Here is a 21,109-nt window from a genome sequence, read left to right as displayed (position 1 = left end):
CAAACAAACACACAACGAGTGGCTTGAGGAGGAAAGTTCTCAGGTCAAAACACGTTTATGAAACAGGCAGAAAAATGGGAAGTACAGTTAGTATTTTGTCCGTATGTTAATTTAACGTTCAGGTTAGAGTTATATAATCAAAATGGGCTTTAAGGTCAGACTCTTTTCAAATGTACAAGTTGATTTTTTTTTTCACACACAGTCCTTGATTTTTATGGGTCTTGATTAAAATGATTAATGTAATATACACAAAAGGGCAGCGCTGAAGCACAATGGTTCGTTCTGTGTGGAATTAGTCCGTCTGTTAAAATAATTCTGTGCCAGAACTTCTCCGGCCTTTGTATTCTCGAGTTTCATGAACGACTGGCTCCTTGCGGTGACCCCTTCGTGTTCGCTCCCGTAAAGTCTTGTTTTAAAAGTAGATCTTCCTGCTGTCTCTCCAGACAGCAGCTTTGTTTTTGCAGCCTACGGATTTCCTGTTTCCTCTTGTGCGGACAACTCCTTTGAAAACATTTTTGTGGATTCACGGGAACTATTGAGCAAAAAAAAAGAAAAAAAATAAAATCTGCCCACTTCACTGAAGAAGAAAAAAGAAAATGACGGTATACGCCACATTCAGGAAACAGGTTTTTGAAATTGCACCTGGAAAAAGGGAAGTACGTGTGCGGACATAATTGTAGTTCAGAAACCTTTCCTCTAATTTGGATGTGACACTGATTTTTAAGCTCGTTTCCACTTAACAACTGTAGTTTGAATGTTTCGCTGAATAGAAAACGCGTCTTGAATGTGTTGCATATATGGAGCTGGAACTGTACATGAGAGTCAAACTGCATGAAACGAAAGATCCACAGACGACCTGACTTCTTCTATTTTAGTAATTGTTACCAAAAAAATATGAGAACTCATCAGGAAAAAAAAACAAAAACAAGTATTTTCATGTGTTGTAATATGTGTCCAGTCCTGGCGCTCGGCTCAGGCGTTGTTGATGATGATGAGAGCCGGACTCGCCGTCTGCTGCCTCGTCTCGCACATGGCGGTCTGATTGGCCGGCTTGGCGAAGACCTGCGGCGTGTTGAGGTTGTAGACGCCGGCCTGGAGGAAGCAGGCCTGCAGAGTTAAGCACAGCACCTCCCGAGGCTTCAGCTGCAGCTTGTACTGGGTCTGACCAACCCAGGCGAACGAGTTGTGGACTTCCTGAGCCTCTGAGCTGGAGAAGACAAGAACGGAAGGAGAGCTTAGAAAATACGTATGAGAAACACTTTAGATAACTGGCCCCCAAATGTACAGTTCATCCTGTTGAGGCCGTACGTCTTTAATTTAACCTCAGTTTTCATCATTTTGTGGTTGTTGTTTTTTTTTAACCCCATTTCTGCACAAAATACAAGAACTTAAATCTCTCATTTACAAAAATACTCTCCCATCAATTCTTCTTAAAGTTTTCCTATACATGCTAATATTTTTCCCTTAGAGTCCTTTCAATAAACCATGTCTTCAACCTGGGGTCCATGACCCCTAGGGGGACCGTGGAGGTACTGCAGGTAGGTTAGATTTTTTTTTATGTTTTTTTATTTCTATTTCATTTATCCGATTTCTTTCGTTCTTTATCTCTTTTCCGGCATGGCCACCCTATGGACCTGTGTATTATCTGAATAGCTTGATACTGAATGCAAATTGTTAATAATAATGTATAGATATAAATAGCTCTAGGCTTAGTTTAATATTAGGTAGTAGGGGGTCCCCACTTAATCTCTCCATCAAAAGCACATTTTCCCTTCATGTCTTCATGGGTTATTTTGTAGATACACGAAACCATAATCATTTAAAATTAAATGTATGATGCAGAAAAAGAGTGAAACAGGGAAGCAGACTGAATACTTCCTGAAGAAACAGGAAGTTTTGACGGCATTTTTTATTTAAAAGGATGTCAGACAAGTTAAGACGAGTATAAATAAACTTGCTGATGTGCATATTCTTTATGAAGTTTGACTAACTTGTGTTAGTTTAAAGCTGAACTTTACTGTCAAACTGAAGAGCTCCCCTGACCTCACATCATCGACTCACCTGGTGAATTTGTGTCTCAAGTCAATGACGACGTCTACGTGAGCCAAACAGCAGTTGGACAGAGTCAGAGTAACTGGGACCAAGCACAGACTGGAGGGACAGAGACAGAGAAACAACTTCAGACTGAGGATTATGATGATTATAGGACAATAATGAATGTATCAGAAGTTTGAAATAACAATTGAAAGGACGTAGTAATTTATTATCAATGTATCAGAGCTAATTCAGTCACCTTGAAGTTCAATATGCACTCACTTGCCACTTTATTAGGTACGCCTGTTAAATTTCTTGTTACCACAAATCGTTAATCAGCCAATCACACGGCTGCGTCTCACCTGTTTTGGAAAAATGGATGCGTGTAGGTCTCGGGGTAGTGCAGACTGGTTTTGATGAGTTGAGACAGCTCTGCAGACGGCAGCGCGACTGGAGGAGGAAGCTCTGATTTGAACTTAAGCAGCACCATCTCCTGAGCTTCCTGGAAACAGGAAAGACACCAAGTTACAAACCAGAAGCTTCTAACATCACCTCTTAATTAGAAATGAATTAAACCAGCACTGTGATGTGAAGCAGGTTTTGAGTGTAAAGCCAAATTTCTGTGACAACATTGCTACTTTATTTCCTAAAATACTGACTAGGGCATTCATTCATTACCTTATTAACAAGCAGTTAATACAAATTTTATGTAAAAATAAATTCCAGATACATCCTTCATTATTAACAGTAGAGACAAAAAAAGGTCTTTTACATGTAGCATAATGTTTAAAGTATTAACACTTGAGTATTGTTGACTTGGTTTCGAGAAAACACACATACACATGTAGTTTTAACTTAAGTTTTTTTTTTTTTTTTTTTTTTTTTTTCACAAAGTAGGCATCATCCCTTTAAAACATATTCACTAAGGTACAGCAAGAGGTAGTGAGTGTGTGTGAGTGTGTGTGTGTGTGTGAGTGTCTGTGTGTGTGTGTGTGTGCGTTTACCTCTTTGAGAGCCAGAGACGAGGCCTCTTTGCCAATAGCCTGCAGCGCCACGTGGAGCTGACCCTCCAGGATCAGTTGTTTGTTATCCTCAACCACAAAGGCCTGTAGAGACACACACACACATCACAAGCTGGAAACAGCACCGACTCTCCAATTAAAGTCGTCCATGCAGATATAAATGGAAGTCATTCAGTGCAACGCTACCCTGACATTTTAATCATAGCCAGTTTATTCAGCTAATTCATTTAGCATTTGACTGGACGTCCCATCACACAGGACAAGGTAACAGTTGCTGTGTTTCTATTATCCCTAGAAATGCACAAAATCTAAACATCGCAACAAAAAAAATGGAAACGCTTACAATTTGAAAAATGCTACAACATTATTACACTCTCATTTTTTCAGACTTATCGATAAAACAGTTTATTGCAAAAGTGCAATGGAAACACTTTTTTTTTTTACAATTCCTTGTCACTGCCTTAAAATCACATGTGACAAAGCAAAGTGTGGACTTTTTTCGAAATTTCACTTTTATTTTGCAGAAACCTCTAATGATAATCATGTTACTGAAAGTTTTTTTTATGCATTTGAGAATTTTCAACATTTCTGCATGAAAATGACTGAAAACATCAGTGATGGAAGTAGATAAAGTGCTTCCCTAAAGTCAGAATATTTCACTGAATAAATTATTATTATGCCTCTTTATAAATAAGAACAGAAAATGAGTTTGTACATAGTGACACGGCCTCATGGTTGTATTTATCATCTGGTTTTGTTATATGTACCTTCCACATGACAATGATCTTAAGGTCCAGCTCGTTACACTTCTTGGCGATGTTGCTGAGGTCGTCCACGTCGTTGCTGGGTGAAGAGCCCTGATTCTTGCCCATGGACGACGTCCTGGACGACGGAGCGTCCACCTCCTGAGATCCCAAGGTCCGACAGCAGTTCATGAAGAAATCTGCACGAGGTGTGAAGGTACTGACGATCTACACAGACAGAGGAGAAAGAGGTGATTTCCACTTTCCCAAAGTTATTCAGTTATAGCACGACGAATGTACCTAATACATTACAAACCAGAGACATAATTTAATCACTGATCAGATGACACAATAATCATAATGAAAATGGACATTTATAAATATGAATTAGTGTTTATATTTACCCGTTCGCCCGTTAGATTCAAGTCTGCGAAGGTGTATTTCTCTAGAGGTTGGGAAGAAACGAGTTTAGTGAAAATTGTAAATCTGCTTCCAGTAAAGCCAGTGAATGTGGTTCGTTAACTCTCTATAAAATACCTTGATGAGGTTTGCAACGCGTGGCCGTAAAACACAGCTTCGCTCGTTCTCTGCTGCCAAGTTTACAATCTGGAGGGACACAGAGTGAATGAAATCAATAAGCAGGAAAAACAGAACAGATAACATCACATCAAGACCAGTTTAAATAGAACAACATGTTATTTGTTACTGTCCTCAGTTCAGCGATAACATCCCAGCTGATTCAATTGAAGAACACGACATAATATTTCATAATATATGTGTTTGAGAGTTCGCTAAAAGCTAATGCACACGTTTTAATCTTTTTTTTTTTTTTTTTATGATAAACCATTAAACAAGGGCTCTTCAACCGAACCAAAGGGACCCCAAACTGATGGAGACGTCAAGTATGGACCCCCCACCTACTATATCTGTTCTATATTAAACTAATCCTAGTTTATAAATATACATCATTATCATTTTGCATTCAGTATTAAGCCTTATCCCTTTACTAAAATATGATGGATTTAATGTATTTAAATTTGTGGGGGGAAATGATGATAAAAAATATATAGAAAAATGTCTAATCAACCAAAGATGTTGCAAACCCCTCCTGCAGTACCTCCACGGATCCACTAGGGGTCGAGGACCTCACGTTGATGACCTTTGCATTAAACTACAAATCAGGTTGTTCTATCTCCAATAATTCAGACCTGTTTATTCACTCATAATTAGTATGTTTTGTCATTTCTTCTTGTTATCTTGATACTTTTCATTTGCCAAACTGAACCTTATTGTGAAATTGCTTTATTACATTGCTAGATTATAAATACTCACATTAAGTCTGTTAAATTTGCCATTCATTCAGTTTTCAGAGATGTAGGAGAACCCTTTTAAAGGAAGGGAATGTATCTGACTCTGAGCTCCTTCTGTTTTTCTATCTTTCTTTGTAAGCACAGCTCTACCGCACAGTAAATGACACATGGACAAATGGAAGAAGTCCTTGTGAGAGACGAATCAAAGGCGACTCCTGACGCACCTTTATCCTTGTCTGGGTTGATGTACTTGTGGAGGCGCCAGTGCTGACTGCTGCTCGACACCTGGACAATGTGGAACTCACGCACGCCGCCTTCGTTCTGAGAGGGGTGAGAATAAAGCGTGAGCCGTGCTCGACTGTTCCAACGCGACAGCTGCTATCAAAACGCTGCGCGTCTCACCGTGTTGATGTTCTCCACGTCGACGAAGACGAGCGCTCCCCCGCTGCCCTTCTCGTTCTGGCAGTGGTGCGGAGGAACGCTGCTGTGGCAGACTGACGCTTGTACGCTTAAAGACCGACTGGCACAGATGAACACTGTGTGACGCAACACCCGATAACTAGAGACAGACAAGAGAGAGTCCAGACTCAACGAGTTGTCCTATTTCAGAAGAACACAAAGCAGCTGTGTCATAGTCTTAATTCAGAGTCACCCTGACGCCGTTTCTGCTCTATTCAAGTCACTTTCCACAACTTATTTCTAACACGAGAAACCTCACGGATGTAATATGTAAGAAAGGGGAAATTAGCCTGTGGATGGTTGAATTTATTTGCTGATCCCTATTTAAATATGAAAGCTTGTGAGATAATTAGCACAATAGTAAAGATCGTAGTAGAGATTGACCGATATGGATTTTTTAGGGCCAATACTGATACGTGCTGCTAATTTTTAAGACATTTGGAGACGATACTGCTTTTTCTCCCTCCATTTACATGATGATTTCAAAGTCTCAATTTAACCATATATGAGAGGGCAGTGAGAAATGTGAAAGGGGCATCATGTGAACGCATCACGCTCCAGCACTTTTTTTTTTGTGCGTATAACAGCGTTTTCTTCATGGAACTGGGTTGTTAGCTATGTAGCATTGTTAGCTTTGTTGGACACAATTGCACTTTGACCTTTAGCTTCAGACCTGTCCTACTATATGTAAAAAAAACAACAACAAAAAAACGTAAATATCGGCCCAATATATTCATCAATCTCCAGTAAGTACACATGAAGTAAAATACTATGAAGCCCAACTCACTCACAGCAGTGCTGCAGAAATTCCCAAGACTGTGGGAAATTATCTCCATATGAGATGAGATAAGGTATTAAATAATATTACATTATAAGCGCATTCAAGTTCATTTTTACCTCATTTTGAGTCCTTTCTCTGGACTCTCATAGTAAAACAGGAAGTTGATTTCATGCACTCCCTCATTGTCTGGTCCTCTGAGCCAGAGAGGCAGCTGCTTGGACTCCCCCGGCTGCAGCACGCCATCTATTGGGATCTCCATCACGCTGGCGGGCTGGCGGAAATCCTCCACCGGAACGTACATCTCCGAGGCCACCGATCCCGGCTGGACGGTTGCGGATAAGGGTTTAAGGGACGAGCTGTTTTCCGCTGAGGTCTGGCTGCCAAAGGTAAAGAAATCAGGGTGCGTGGACGCCACTCGCAGAGCGCGCACGGGAACGGCGCTGACGTTACAAAACTCGACGTAGGCTTTCCTGATCTCACCACAGAGGAGAGCGGTGGGGAACTGCAGGAAGAAGACCTGACACACGCACACAGACACAAACATGTTAATTAACAGGCTGCTTTGGTACTAATACACAACATTTAATTTATTCATTTAGTTTGTTCTATTTGTTTCGGTAATATATAAAAAAGGTGAAAATGATCAACACATCTACTGATATCTGAGTCCTCTTTTTAAAGTTTGATGTCTGGAGAACTGAGATCATCTACATTGTAACTACTCTATTCAAGATCCTTGTGTCCTCTCTTTGGGTAGTGCTTGTACCTAAAATACAGTTGCAGGTGCTTCACTCTTAATGGAAATGGATTCACGTCACTAACGAGGAGTTTAATTGAGGCAGCTCAAAAAAAATGGACTTTCCTTGGTATTCCAAGTTATAAAAAAAAACTTCCTGCCATATATTCCATGCTAGTTGCACCACATTAGGCTTGTCAAACTGTTTTAGCACCGACGCTCACACTAGGCACTCGTCATATTTTGCAACGCTACCTCCATCAGGGGCATAGGTGGCGTTATGATGGGATCCAGACGTCGATCTGGACCGTGACGGACTAACATCTTGTCCTCTTTGGTGAGGTTAAGTCGCGGGCCGCGGATCTTCAGGTCCTGTTTGCCAAGAACCACGATTGATTCCGATGTCTGCTGACCTGCAAACAGGAGGGAATCCGCACTGTGTGTTACAGAAATCCTGAGTAATATGTCACTGGGATTTCATGAGTTAGAATTCAACACCAAGTAAATAGAATATAAAGAAGTCAACAAGGCGTCTATCGGATGAAAAAAACCTGTATCCACTAACCTTCAGAACTAGGATCCACTTCTCCAGAGGAGGCTGCAGCCAGGTTGTACATCACACCTACAATATTCAGCTGACCAGTTCTGTGCGGCAGGAGCCTGAGTCGAGCCTGAGACCAAAGCGACTGAACATTAGTAATGTGTAATGTGTCCAAGAAGCTACAGTCCCCATTACTATGTGGAGAAGATATGAAAGATTTACACTATCAGTAATATTAATATACTTAATGGATCTGTGAAAATTATTTTGGGTAAAACTGATATCATATGATATAATACACTGTAGATACTAACACCTGTAACACTGTCTTTGCAGAGAGCTTTCTTATAAGTTCAGAGAGCACCTTACCGGTTTGGTCTCCTCCGGACCCAGATGAAACTCCTTGATGATCTCCGTGGTGACGACGTCGTCTTTCTGGGTCGTCTGCCAGAGGAAGCAGGAAAAGATGAGAAAAATCTTCAAAACTGTATTTACAGTGGGTATAATAAACGTCATCACACAAGCGTTTCTTCTATCCCACGATGACGAAACACAGAGACAGACATTTCCAACACTGAAGTAAACAATAACTAAAGTGCACAGTTAAAAATGCAATGCAATAAAATAGTTGAGTTCACAGTGTGGTATATATAGAAGCCTGTGTGAAGCAGGGCTGTAAATGTGCAAAAGACAGTCACGAATAGTAAAAGTAGTAATAGTTTCCTTCTTTTTTTTAATAATATATGTACACATGTATATGTAGTTGGAGGTGTCAGAGTGTTTCGGGGAGAGAGTTCAGCTTCCTGATAACCTGGATGTTAAGTCAGAACTTTGTGATGTAAACAAATGGAAAAGCCTCAGTTCTTATAAAAAATGCTCCTGCTAATAGTGTGTGAAACAAGATAAAAACACTAAATCAAGCTGTAATATGCATTTTATTACCGTGGCTAATGCTACTGCTTGAGCTGAGTTGTAGAGACCTGCTCATGTGAAGCTTCTGTAGTGTATTTCCATTGTTTCCACTGCCCCATATATGTATATATATATATACACAAGCTAAAGACACACTAAGAGAGGTGAGTTTGTGGCGACTGACTTTTTATACCTACTATAAATGTAAAACACAAGTGCTGCAGTTCCTATAAAGACATTCGCCTCGGTTGCCTACCCCCAGAGCTGAGGTTTCTTCATTGGTGACGGTCTCATTATCGGCGTCAGTCTTTTCTGTCGTCCCGTCAGCACTAAACCTCCAGAGGAGCGAGAGATTGGACAGAGCCAGAGGAACCTTCAAAGGGTTCCTGAACGTCACCTCCACTATGATCGGCTCTGTGCAGACAAAGGGAGAGGAACGTAAACACAACTTACGATGGGATGGATCCTCATGTTACAGTCCGGATAACGTTTTAAAAACGGCGTCACAGCGCATCTCACCCTGAACCACGGCCAGTGGGTGGCGGAGGTTGTCCGTCTGGTTGTTCAGGCAGCACTGGGTGGGCTGGAAGTTCACAGGGACGATACCCCGGTTAGCGGACGCTGCAAGCTGCTTCTCTAGATTGCACCACATGGCCGACGAGTTCTGGTCATACTCCTGGTCCAAGGACACGTGAGTGGCTGCCTGCTTCTCCCCTGCAATGGATTTAAAAGAAAAAAAAAATTCAAACAATGTGTCTCCATTAAAAACCAAGAATGAAAAATTCTGCTAATTCTTTGGTCACACTGTGAACAGAGGTTGAAATTTGCTCCTTCACAGCGTGTGGATAAGAGACAATGATTAAATTAATATGTAACAATTAATGTATAATTGTATAATTTCATTTTGTGCTCATAACTTCATTCTCTCATTTGTGCCACATTAAAAGTCTTAATAAACCTTGAAGTATGTGACTCACTGTGCGTTTCTGTGTGGGTGAAAAAACAAAAGCATCTTATGCTAATTGTTTTTGCATTGGTTTTGTAAGTAGACATCACAAATTACTCGAACACTGAGTTACCTTCTGCGAGGCGCGGTTCGTGTCCGAAGTAGACCCTCGTAGCCGAACTGTGGATGCAGGGCAAGGGCAGCTGGGGGAGGCAGCCTTCATTTGCCCCCATTGAACTCTAAAATAAGAAATCAGACCATCAGACCTAAATACGTTGAAACAAACTAGGATGAGGAAGAAGAATCTTTCTTTTTTTTACCTTATAAACAAAGAGGTACTCTCTGAGGAAGGCGTCCTGCTGTGTGGCCGTCTGTCTGCTGTCATTGACCAGGATCTGTCTGAAGGCCGTGACGGCGTTCTCCGGCTGGCGAAGTGTGAACGACTGTCGACCAATTGTGAAGTTGATGTGATCTTCGGCTAAAGACCAGCCCCTCTCCTTGTACACCTGCATGGCTTGGCAGTAACACCGCAGCGCGTGCCTCTTCTGCGTCGGCAGACGGGAGAAGAAGAGGTCATGAAGTTCATGGAGGTGACAAGCGAGGAATAAAAATGAATAACTAGAAGGAAGGAAACTCAAGAAAATAAGAAGATAAAAAAACATTCATCTGATTTAACAAAGGAAGACTCAGTATATGGTATCTAATTATCTCGTGTCATCATCCACAGCTTTTATTTGGAATGGGTCAAAGCTGCAGAAGCATAAAGTAGTCCAGTTATCCCAGTCTGTAGCTACTGGGGTTTGGTGTCACTCTTATCATTAGTCCAGGCACTTCACATTTAGCTGCAGACATCCCGTCCCAAACTGGGGTTTCTCTAGAAAATGGTAATTGCCTCTAAACTAATTATAAAACTTAACACAAACATGGGATAGGAAGTGCAAGACCAACGCTGTAGATAAGAGACAGAAATATCTAAACGTTGTCACAGACAGATGCATCACAGTTAAAACGTGTTCACAGTTCCAGTCAGAGACCACTAGCATTATTAGCATTATGTCAGATCAGTGATGTCTGAAAGGCTCACCTGTCCCGCTTTACCGAAACGATGACCAGCCAGGATCATGTGGAAGGCGAACTTGCGCACCATAGGGTTACGCATATTAATGAAGCAATGGCCGGCCTGTTCCAACAGCAGAGCGCTGCGCAGGTCAGAGTCCTGGACACGAAATGGAAAATGGTTATTAAAAAAAAAAAAAAAAAAAACTGTTTGAATCTACTGCAGTTTTACTAAATGTCAAGGATTCAGTGTGTTTCCACACAGCTGAAAGTGTGTCCTAAATGATAAATGACGTATATTTTACATGTACTTCCTTACCTCGCTCGTCATCTTAATAAGGAGAGTGGCAGCCTCCGAGTATTTTCCTTGACTTTTGAGAATCTCTGCGCTGAGGAAAGCGCAGCGCTCAGCCAGAACCATGTTCCTGCAAAGCACAAACAGAAAAGATGCTGTCAGGAGAAGATAGAAGAGTCAAGCACTCACACAGATCCATTTAATTTTGGTCCTTATACACAGTTTAGCTTTCTTTCTTCAATTGGGCTTTTTGTTCTCTCCTCCAAAGTCTGCAGTTCCCCATCCATTCATCTTTGTATTTAGCTGAAACTGGCTACACAGTTCACCCCAGTAAACCTCAGAATTCATCCAACTGCTTCTGCTCCATAAAATCCCTAAAATCTTCATTGTACCGGAAGAAAAAATATCGGGATATAATCCCGTGTAGATATTTTTTCCCCACCCCTACTCCGGACTATTAGCCATTCCTAACACGTCTGATGTTTATTAAAGATGCACTGAGAGTTCGTCTGACTGCACGTTGTGGACTCACAGGAGAGGTTTCCAAATGCCACACTTAAAACCTGACCTTTTACCTCCTTAACTGATGAAAAAAAAAACAAAGAAGAAAAACTATAAATCAGTTCATGAACAGCTTTTTGGAATAGAAATTAAAAAGCTCCTGAACCCTTCCTCCAAGTTTGATGTGAATACTATCAAATAAAATCCTGAGCCTGCGCTTAATGCATCATTATATAAAAATAATATACACTCACCTGTCAATTCATTAGGTACACTAATGAAAACCAATGCATTCTAATGTAACAGATCTGCACTAAATCTCAATGTCACTAGTTTACCTGATGTTTTGGCAAGGAGGTAAAATAACAAAAACTGTGTCAGAATCCAAAGAGACTCTGGCCTTTTTGATCAGTCCAAAAATATATCATGTCGCCCACTGATGTTGCAGAGGCAGAAACAATTTAAGAGTAACTTAGTCTTAAGGGGCCATCTAAGGTAAACTAAACTGAGCGTCTATATATGCGTAAGTGAGTTTTAAGTCAGAATGCATTAGCTTACATTAGATTTACAATAAACGTGCACTTTATGTAACACCAAACATCCTTTCTGAGGCAGGAAAAAACAAGAAATATTTATTTATTTACGTACTAGCCCCCTAATCCATTATCAGACTGCTCCCCAAATCATTTTGACAGCGGACAGAAAGAGATAATGTAATTTCATCAGCCGTACTTGCAGCCGTCTCTGTACGTCTGTATTGCAGTGTCCATGTAGTGTGCTGGGTACGGTCTGGAGGATCCACCCTGCAGGAAGGCAGACACTGCAGCCATTTCCTGCAGGAGACATCGGCATGAAGGGACAGACAATGAAGTTATTAAGAAAGAAAAAAAAAGGAATGAGGAAAATAAATGTCAACATCAAGACTGAACATCCTGGGGCGAACATGTGATTACGACTTTTGAGGAGCACAGTCAGGCCTGAAAGCTGATGTGTGGTAGTATTTAAAACTTACACTTCCTCCTAAGAACCTTGTTTGCTCAGTTTATCTGCTCCCTTTCATCTGACTTAGATGTGTAGCTTCTTCTTTTCACGCGAATAGTTAGAAACATGTGTGCAGTTGTGTGTGTGTGTGTGTGTGTGTGTGTGTGTGTGTGTGTGTGTTCTCACCAGTGCCCCTGCAGCGTAGAGCATGGCCTGGTCTGATAGAAAGTCTTTCTTGGCAGTGTGGTAGCAGCTGTAGGCCAACTCATAGTGCTGCACCAGGAAGCACAGGTCTGCCAGCTTCCTGATCTGCAGCTCGGGGGCCTCTGGAGGATATCTGCACATCACAGATGGGAAAGGTCAAACCAGACAACAAGTGTATCCAGTGTGTGCGGAGGGTGCAGTGCAGGGGAACTTACAGGAGACCACATGTGCTCTTTGGTTCAATGATGCCCTTCTCTGGAACTTTCCCCCCACCGAACCACTTCTTGGTCGCAGTGAACAGAGACCGACTCAGTCCTTTCCTGGACACCAGCTGTGGACGGAGGCGGCAAAACAGCACCAGTTCATCAGAGGTGACGGTGAAACGGCTACTGACGCTTTCATAAGCTACTTATGACTGATGACTGTGGTGGCCACCAATCACAGGGCTCCTATTTATTGTCAAGTCTCCTATGTTACTGTTACTATGTAATGTAGACATACAAAAGCTATAGTAGGATCCATTCCCATAGAAACACATTGAAAACCTGCAGACTTGGAAAAGGTGGGGGTACAATTGAGGAAATAGAATTTTTTTTTTTTTTACTGGTATTGATAGCGCAGGTATGTTTGCCTATACATATATATTTTTTTTTCTCCCGGCAAGATTTACCGACAGGCGCATCCACAGGCAGCCCTGTGAAATGGAAATGCTGAGGACCCGTGCAGCCCATACATTACCCCTCCCCCACTAGCAGAGTGTGTGCAGCTGGAAGCTGAAAAATGCTCGTACTTATAAGCTTGGTGAGCACCCCTAAAAATACGTTGGAAAAAATAAATCTCTTGGTTATTTATTATCTTTTTTATTAGTATTGGCTCCAAATATCGGCTCAGGAAAATCGGCAGCACTTATCGGCCATCAGCCAATGCTGATGGAAAAAAAAAAAAAAAAAAAAACGGTACCGGTATCGGCCCTAAAAAAAAATCCATATCGGTCGATCTCTAGTAAAGGGCCCAGTATTTTTTCCAATGTTTTTCCACTTCAACCTCTAGATTCTATTATTACAGGTTTTCTGGCAACACTAACATAGAAACCAAAACTAAAGGTTAACCACAGCAATCAGTAGTAGTAGTACGATTTCACTCACACTACTCTCATGAGCAGTAGATTCAAGCCACAGTTAATAACATCCGGGGTCAAGACTAGGGTTCGTACCTGGTCGTTCAGCTGTCTGATGTTTTTCTCGATGTGTGGCAACAGGCCTCTGAAGGTAAACTCCTGGATGAACTGTCTGATGTGGTCGTGGTCGTTCAGGGTGAGACATGTCCCATGTGTCTCTGGGTCTCTTGAACCTTTCTTCACGTCAGTTTCGGCAGCACTGACGGTGTGGTGACCCCCCGAGCTGCTGGTTGTATCTAACTGCAGAGGATGGCTTTCCAGGGTACTGGACTCTCCGTCTGGAAGGAAACGCGTGAAATTCAAAATCACTCACACTTAAACAAACACGTATCCTGGAAAGATAGTTTAATAACAAGAATAGAAAAGGCTCAAGTGTTAGATTGGCATATTATTCATCTTTTATTGAGGAAAGCTGAAGAACAACCCAGACCCACTTCCTTCCAGCAGACAGGATGACAAAGAGTCATAGCTCTGTTGAGCCACTTGGCTCTCGATAGTAATGACTTAACATCTGTAGGACCTAATCAGTGTTTGGACTCCTTCCATCCAATAGATCTTTCTGAGCTCACTTCAATATTTACAGCATTTAAACCATCATCACAACTAAATCGCTCGAGGAAGTTCTTCCATTACTTCACACCTCCACTATTAAACCAGATAAAAGTATCTTTATTAACAGAACATGTGCCTCTGTCTGATCAGCTGTGTGACCATTTAAAGAATATGTTTCAGTCAGATTTTAGAGTTCGTTATAGAACAGAAACAGCTGTGGTTAAAGTTACTACCGACGTTCTCACGGCTTTAAACAACGGACTGATCTCTATATTCGTCCTGTTAGATCTTAGTGCTACATTTGACACATTCAATTCTTATCAGAATATGAGTCTCATAATACGCCATTTGGATTTCATTATGGGGTGTGTTTCAATCACTACAGAAAAAAAAACAATAACTTAATAATATGTATAAAACATTGAATTTAATCCCTCACAGAAAGACAGACGGTTCTAACTCATTTCCGTGTGGAGTTTGCATGGTTCTCTCCAGGTGCTCCAGCCTCCTCCCACCATGCACAGAGGTTAATTGGTGATTCTAAATTGGGCGTAGGTGTGAGTGTGAATGGTTGTCCCCCGCCTCTTGCCCAGTGAAGGCCGGGATACGCTCATCCCCAAACGACCACCCAGAGAACAAGTGGTTTCAGAAAATAAATTAATTTAATTTTCCTAAATTTGACAAGGATCTGTCGTTATGACAAACATTAGTAGTAAATTAAAGGATTAATTGACTTCAATCAACAGACTGATTGAAAACTACATATTTTCCCCAGAGAACAATAAGACAACATCTCTCAAATGAGGCTCTGAAGAACTTACTGACCTTTCTCTGTTGGGAAACTGGAAAATGGTTCGGCTGCACTGACACTGTTCTCAGCAGGACTTGCAGTTGTAGCTGGATCCTCAAACTGATCCTGCAATAAGAGTCAAACACAAGACACATCTTAGTACAGTCCTGCTGTAATAGAGTTCAGCTTAAAACACATTTATACTCAGAGCTGAAGAAATATTGGGCTTAATCTCAACACAGATGAAAAAGGATTAAAGAGGAAGTTTATTCAGTCTCAAAACCTAGTGTGTAATAATGTAACTGTTCCACTAAAGCCATGTGTAGCATTATGTTTTCTTTGTATTTTTCTAAACCTTCCTCCGTTTGACCATGAAGATAAAACAATTACCTGATTATATGGATTCTGCTTGTGCAGGTATTGACTCCACGGGTCTGGAATCTGTTCCTCATGATCAGCTGAGAAAGTGCGGGAGTTCAACTTCAACAAGTAGCAGCCCTGAGAACCGTACCTCTGTTTCATATCCTCATACACCGCCTCTGCCCTGGAGACAAAACAAATTAAACAAAAAATGGCTTACTAGGTTTACTAGATTCAAATTAACACACCATAGTCAACACATCAGACTGCAGTTATACTAAAAAAGGGTTCAGCTCCATATCACATTAATTTCTTGCACACAAAGCATTCTTTTTATTATTATTATTATTTATTTTACTACCTCTGTTCATCTCCTTCACTCATGTCATGCAGTAACACATGGTATTTGAGCGTGTTGGGAATAAACCACTTGGGGTTTGTGTATTCTCCGCTGTGCTGAATCCTGTGCTGCTCCTGGGAAAGCTTGAGGAACTCCTCCACAGGGACGGCCTCAGTGGAAGACACCACCAGGAGGCCTGTGAGAACCACAGCGTCAAGGACACAACTATTGAGCAGAATACGTCTGGAACACAAAGCTACGCTTGAATACGTGTGAGTGTGTGAAAGGAAATAACTCTCCATCCCAGCAGCTGGCTGTAGTTCTTTGCTCCTCATTCAAAATGGGAAACCAGAACCAGTTTGCTCATTTCTAGTTGTTCACGTTGTTTTTTTTTTTTTTATCACATCTGCTTCTCTTTCTGTGCATTGGTTTGCCAAGATGAACCAATGCCAATTAGAGTGACCGCTCTCTTTCTCCAGAGATTAAATATGCTAAATAATCTGGGAAAGAGGTCTGACTAGACGCCAAAACTAGGCCCCACAGCCTGAAACTGGCAAATGACTAAACCAATCGGCAGTGATGTGCAGCTATAGAAAAGCCTATTCCACACACTCACAATGCAGCTTCTGCTAAAGTAAATTAAAAGCAAACAGTCGCTAAGGTATTTTATCAAGATGGACAACAAGCTAAAGAGTTCTTGAGTAAGACACTTCCTCTTCCTCCTCCTCTTGGCACATGTGTGTGTGTGTGTGTGAATAAATGTCCCTTTACCATTTACCTGACCAAAGGAACTAGTGACTAGATTTGTAAGATGTCAGAAGGATACAGGCAAGGTAGTGATTGAGAAACTCGTGGTCGGAGGCGGGCATTGACATCAAAAAATTTTCCCGGTAGGCTTCAAACCAGGGCGTGGTTACTGTTAATACAAAGACAAAATAAAACACAACAATCAGTCAGGGTCTCCTACCATAAGTTTTCTTTCAAACTTCTAAAAAGTATTTGTTGCATTTTTTTTCTTTTCTAAAAAAAAAAAAAAAAATACATATTTTTATTTTATAATGTTTGTATATTTTCAATATTTTAACTTCAGCTGTAAATCTTGGTAAATAACACCTTCTTTACACTATTTTGTACATAATTGTGTTTTTTACACTAAAAAAGGAGAACCTTTCCAATCTTATTATACACTGTATAATGACAATAAAGGGTATTTTATTCTATTCTATTCTATTCTATTCTATTCTATTCTATTCTATTCATGACAAGTAACAACGTCATATTTCAGTCCATGGTGTTGGAACAACTTCTTTACATTTTAGCAAATCGATTTGGCTCCAAATTATATTTTAAACTGACTCGTCCTGACTTGAAACTGTCTGATACTCAGATCACAGATAAGGACCGTGGCAGGGTTTGAGGAATCCATGGACAGACGTTGGCACTTGACATCAACAAATTTGGTATAAACGATAAATAAAGCAAAAACATTCATGCACAAAATTACCACAAACTCTTACTCAGAAAACAGGAACATGTGGTGAGAACATGTGCTTCAAATATACCTCAAAGCAGGTGTACACTTGTTTTTCTTAATCAATCATCTACATTTTATTTAATTTGAAGAAACTTCATGAAAAGAGATTCTTCTAATTCTTATTCATACAACTCTGAGAGCACTGTGAGGCCTGGATTTATAACGTATGATGACAGAGAAGAGCTAAACAAAAGCAAAACCATACGCAAAGTTGACGTAAAATACTGTGAAAATATCTCACATTTCTAAAACTGTATCTGTACACTCAGGAACCACAGCGCATCTTCCTTTGCAGACCAGTAAGAAAAGTAAAGCTCTCATCTTAGTATCAAACTCTAGTACTCACAACTTAAGCTGAGCTGATAATCTCCTGTTGTCATCACACTGGCTGCAGCCCCCTCTTGCTGCTGGCAGGACAGAACCACTTCATTGAGCAGTCTGCGCTGACTGGGGCTGAGGGCCGCGGACGACGGGCTTGGGCTTTTCACGACGTTGTTGACACAGATACGCAGATTCTTCACAACCTGCATCTGGTTGTTGGGATCCCGGATGTGACCTAAAAAGAAGACGAGAACTGTGAGCTCATCCAGAAAAGAGACCCTTCGATGGATGTTTGAGTAAATCCCAAAAGGCGTCAATGTTTAAACCAGCAACTTTTCTAGCTGGTACGACAAAAATAGACTTGTTGTACACTCTAGTTTCCCAATTTGGGGCAGCTGAATTTGTATAGAGCCTAACTCCACGAAATTTATGTCAAGGTTAAAACGTATGCACCATTTGGGAACACAATGAATCTACAATATAGAAAATGAAAATAAAACTAAAAAACACCAAATGAGAAAGTGTGTATATTAAACTTAGCGTCTTAAATACACCGATCAGGCATAACATTATGACCTAATATCCTAACATTGTGTAAGGTCCCTTTGTGACTCATCAGAGAGTGGACATGGGTCTTCTGAGGGTGTCCTGTGGTGTCTGGAGACAGGATGCTGTTAGTGGGGGCCTTTGGGTCCTATGGGGCCTCTGTGGATCAGGCTCGTTCCAGTGCATCCCACAGATACTTGACCAGTTTAAGACCTAGTGAATTTATAAACCAGGTAAACACTATGTGATGTTTTCATGTCTTTTTTTGTGTTGTTCCTTAAACCGCTTTTGTGTTTGTGCCACTAAGGAGAGTCATTGCTACAGGGTGGGGGTGCCTGGTCTGGTCTACATCCACATGAACGCCACGTCCAAAGGTTTCCCAACAGAGCACTGTCTTATCACAAGACGGTCAGTGTCATTTAATTCTCCTGTCAGTGTCAGTCTTAATGTTGTGGCTGATCGGTGTACTGTTTCTTGCACGGTGTGATAAACAGGTGTGGACTTCAGCTACTCTCCTAGCACACACAGCTAATGCCTAGGCTAAAGCTGATAGCTACCTCACTGAAGTTTAAGTCAACAACAGCTGTGAAACTATAAAGCTCCGGGCTCTTACCTTCGGATGTTAGTCTACTGAAAGGCCTCAGCAGCTCAGCAAAATTCAGGTTGTTCTTGCGAGTCACTCTCTCCGCTTCTTTGCTGCATAAGACGGCCACCATGGGGACAAACGAGTCCTGGACGAACTCCTGCACAGACTGAACACAGTGAGCCATGTCGGACTAGTGTAAAAAGAAAACACACTAAATACGGAGTCAAAATGTCCAACAATTTAAAAACGCTCAGACAATTTCATTGCTCCAGACAACTAGTAATGATAACAGGCAGCCGCCATGTTGAATTCGTCCAAGCTCTTCCTGTGTAGAAGAGACGGTCAGGTGATGCTTGTCAAACACCAGCGAGAGCTGCCGGAAGGCGGGTCGCTGGGCGGGGTTTAGCTGGTTCTCTAACCTATCCGTTTTTCTTGAAAGCACTTTCCTGGTGGCGATGTGTTTGAAACGAGAAGCTCTTATTTTCATTATTTACAGAACACGACACAATTGCATATCCCCAGTTTTTCTGTGGGTTTCAATTTACTACTTTTTTCTCAAAACCACAGACTGAACGCACCCCTAGAAACCCAAATGCAATCCAACTTTATTTATAAAGCACTTTTAAAACAAACACAGAGTACCGGGTCCGGGTACGGTACAGTACTGTGCAGAAGAATAAATAAAGACAATATATACAAGACATAACAGCTCGTATAAGGCGTAAATACAAGTAAAATTAGTTAAGAGACATAAACGATCTGTAGAAAATAGCAGCTATACAATAAGACAAAACAATAAAATAAACTGAAAATAAAATAAAACCAACAATGGGGTTTAAGAAGAGATTTAAATGCAGACGAGGAAGAAGCCTGTCTAATGTGTAGATCATTACACATTTTAATGAGCTTGAGAAGAGAATGTAATTCTGTTCTGGTTTATAAAACTGACACTGAATTAATTAAACCAGATTTGTTACAATTTGCCTTTGTTGTTAACTCAGTCCGTATCTGAAATAATCTACCATGGCTATTCCACTTGCGCTAACTGCTAATCATTATTGCACTAATTATATTACATCCAGAAGACTGCCACATACAGTTGTTGCTGGGGTTTTCATTTTTGATGAATGAAGTGGCGATTACAAGTACAATATAGCAGCACTGGAAACAACCAGCAGGAGGTGACAAGATCAACGACAAATACATTATATTTCTTGAGTGTTTTTGTAGAAATAATGAGTCAAGATCTAAATAATATTTGCCCATGTTATCATTAATCTAGGCAGCTCATACAGAAAATGTTACAAAGCTAATTATACAAATATAATAACCAAAATGACTAAATGTACATAATACATTTTCAGGCATTTCTTTTTCTAAATGAAGCAGTTACAATCGCATCTTCAATAAAAATGTATCCCTAAATAACCCAGGTGTCTTATCAAGGCCTTGTATATATTGTATATCCAACTATCCTTTTGTTTCTATCGAGACATGTATGAGACCATTTAAGAAGAAATGGTTTGAGGATTTTGTTTTTTTTTTAGAAAAGTTTTAATGATGATTGAATGATGATTTGATTCAAATACATTAGTTGCATTAAACATCAGACTTGTCTCTATGCTTGTTCTACTAGAACCTGAACAGTCAGGATTAAAGAACTACATCAGTCTACATATACTTCCCATAGACAATATCATTAGGACAAGCTGCATCAGTTTCTGTTGCTATGCAGATGACACCCTGCTGTATTTATCCAAGAAGTCAAATGAAACAAATCAGTTAGACAAACTCCAAGCCTTAAAGACATAAATATGTAGATAACTTTATTTATTTATTTTTACTAATCTCAGACAAATCTGAAGTAACTGTATTTGGTCCATAGCACATTCGAGAGTCATTATGTAAATGTGTAGTTCCTTCCGGTGCAAATTCCAGTGATCCTAGGCTACTCTTAGTGTATTATATATCCCAGTCTCCAGCTGATCCAATAGAATAAGAATATTAATGGAATTAGCAAGAATGATCATGTTTTTTTCTGGTTTTAGCTTTTTATTGACTCCACGTACTAAATTTTAAATTCTCCTCCCCATCTCTGAGTCGTTTTTGGTGTGCAGTAGGCAGCATTATCCTGCTAAAATAGACACCTGTCCTTGGGATATACAGTTTACATGATGATTGTTGATGGTCTTCAACAATGCTTAGGTTGGCGCAGCATCTGCATGAATAACAGATGCACCAGCTGAACGTTACCTCCGATTTCCCTGTGCCTCTGCTGACTTGCTATAGTTAATCCTGGTGCCCAAGTAAGCGACATACACACACGCCCAGCCATCCCCTTGATGTAAGTAAAAGAAAATATGATTCTCCAGACCAGGCCAA

The 21,109-nt window shown here is 40.7% G+C and overlaps 1 protein-coding gene across 1 annotated transcript; it reads right to left on the bottom strand.

Moving 5' to 3' along the window:
* Positions 1-36: 36 nt before the first annotated feature.
* On the bottom strand, positions 37-19,059 carry trappc8 (trafficking protein particle complex subunit 8). Its single transcript, XM_047587157.1, has 29 exons — positions 18,755-19,059; positions 17,621-17,830; positions 16,567-16,656; positions 15,762-15,936; positions 15,431-15,584; positions 15,076-15,166; positions 13,735-13,976; positions 12,737-12,852; positions 12,504-12,654; positions 12,069-12,169; positions 10,860-10,965; positions 10,569-10,700; positions 9,805-10,029; positions 9,618-9,723; positions 9,058-9,252; positions 8,795-8,952; positions 7,996-8,070; positions 7,651-7,756; positions 7,341-7,498; positions 6,466-6,866; positions 5,512-5,668; positions 5,334-5,430; positions 4,337-4,405; positions 4,204-4,244; positions 3,824-4,027; positions 3,039-3,140; positions 2,397-2,536; positions 2,062-2,151; positions 37-1,207 (listed from the first exon to the last, which is right to left on the bottom strand). Exons 1-29 carry the CDS (start codon positions 18,909-18,911, stop codon positions 973-975), a joined length of 4,284 nt encoding a protein of 1,427 aa, XP_047443113.1. The 5' UTR covers positions 18,912-19,059; the 3' UTR covers positions 37-972.
* Positions 19,060-21,109: the final 2,050 nt, after the last annotated feature.

This window comes from Mugil cephalus, chromosome 6 (assembly GCF_022458985.1).
Source record: "Mugil cephalus isolate CIBA_MC_2020 chromosome 6, CIBA_Mcephalus_1.1, whole genome shotgun sequence".
In the NCBI taxonomy this organism is placed as follows: domain Eukaryota; kingdom Metazoa; phylum Chordata; class Actinopteri; order Mugiliformes; family Mugilidae; genus Mugil; species Mugil cephalus.
Note: the sequence above shows the minus strand (reverse complement) of the source record. Positions and strands in the feature narration are given on the sequence as shown.

Excerpts from the sequence above, each read along its gene's own strand:
- trappc8 (XM_047587157.1), bottom strand. The coding sequence starts at position 18,911 with ATGGCTCACTGTGTTCAGTCTGTGCAGGAGTTCGTCCAGGACTCGTTT. Across the intron at positions 6,867-7,340 it reads CACCTATGCCCCTGATGGAG|GTCTTCTTCCTGCAGTTCCC; the intron begins GTAGCGTTGCAA and ends TGCGTGTGTCAG. Across the intron at positions 2,152-2,396 it reads CATCCATTTTTCCAAAACAG|TCTGTGCTTGGTCCCAGTTA; the intron begins GTGAGACGCAGC and ends CTGTCCCTCCAG.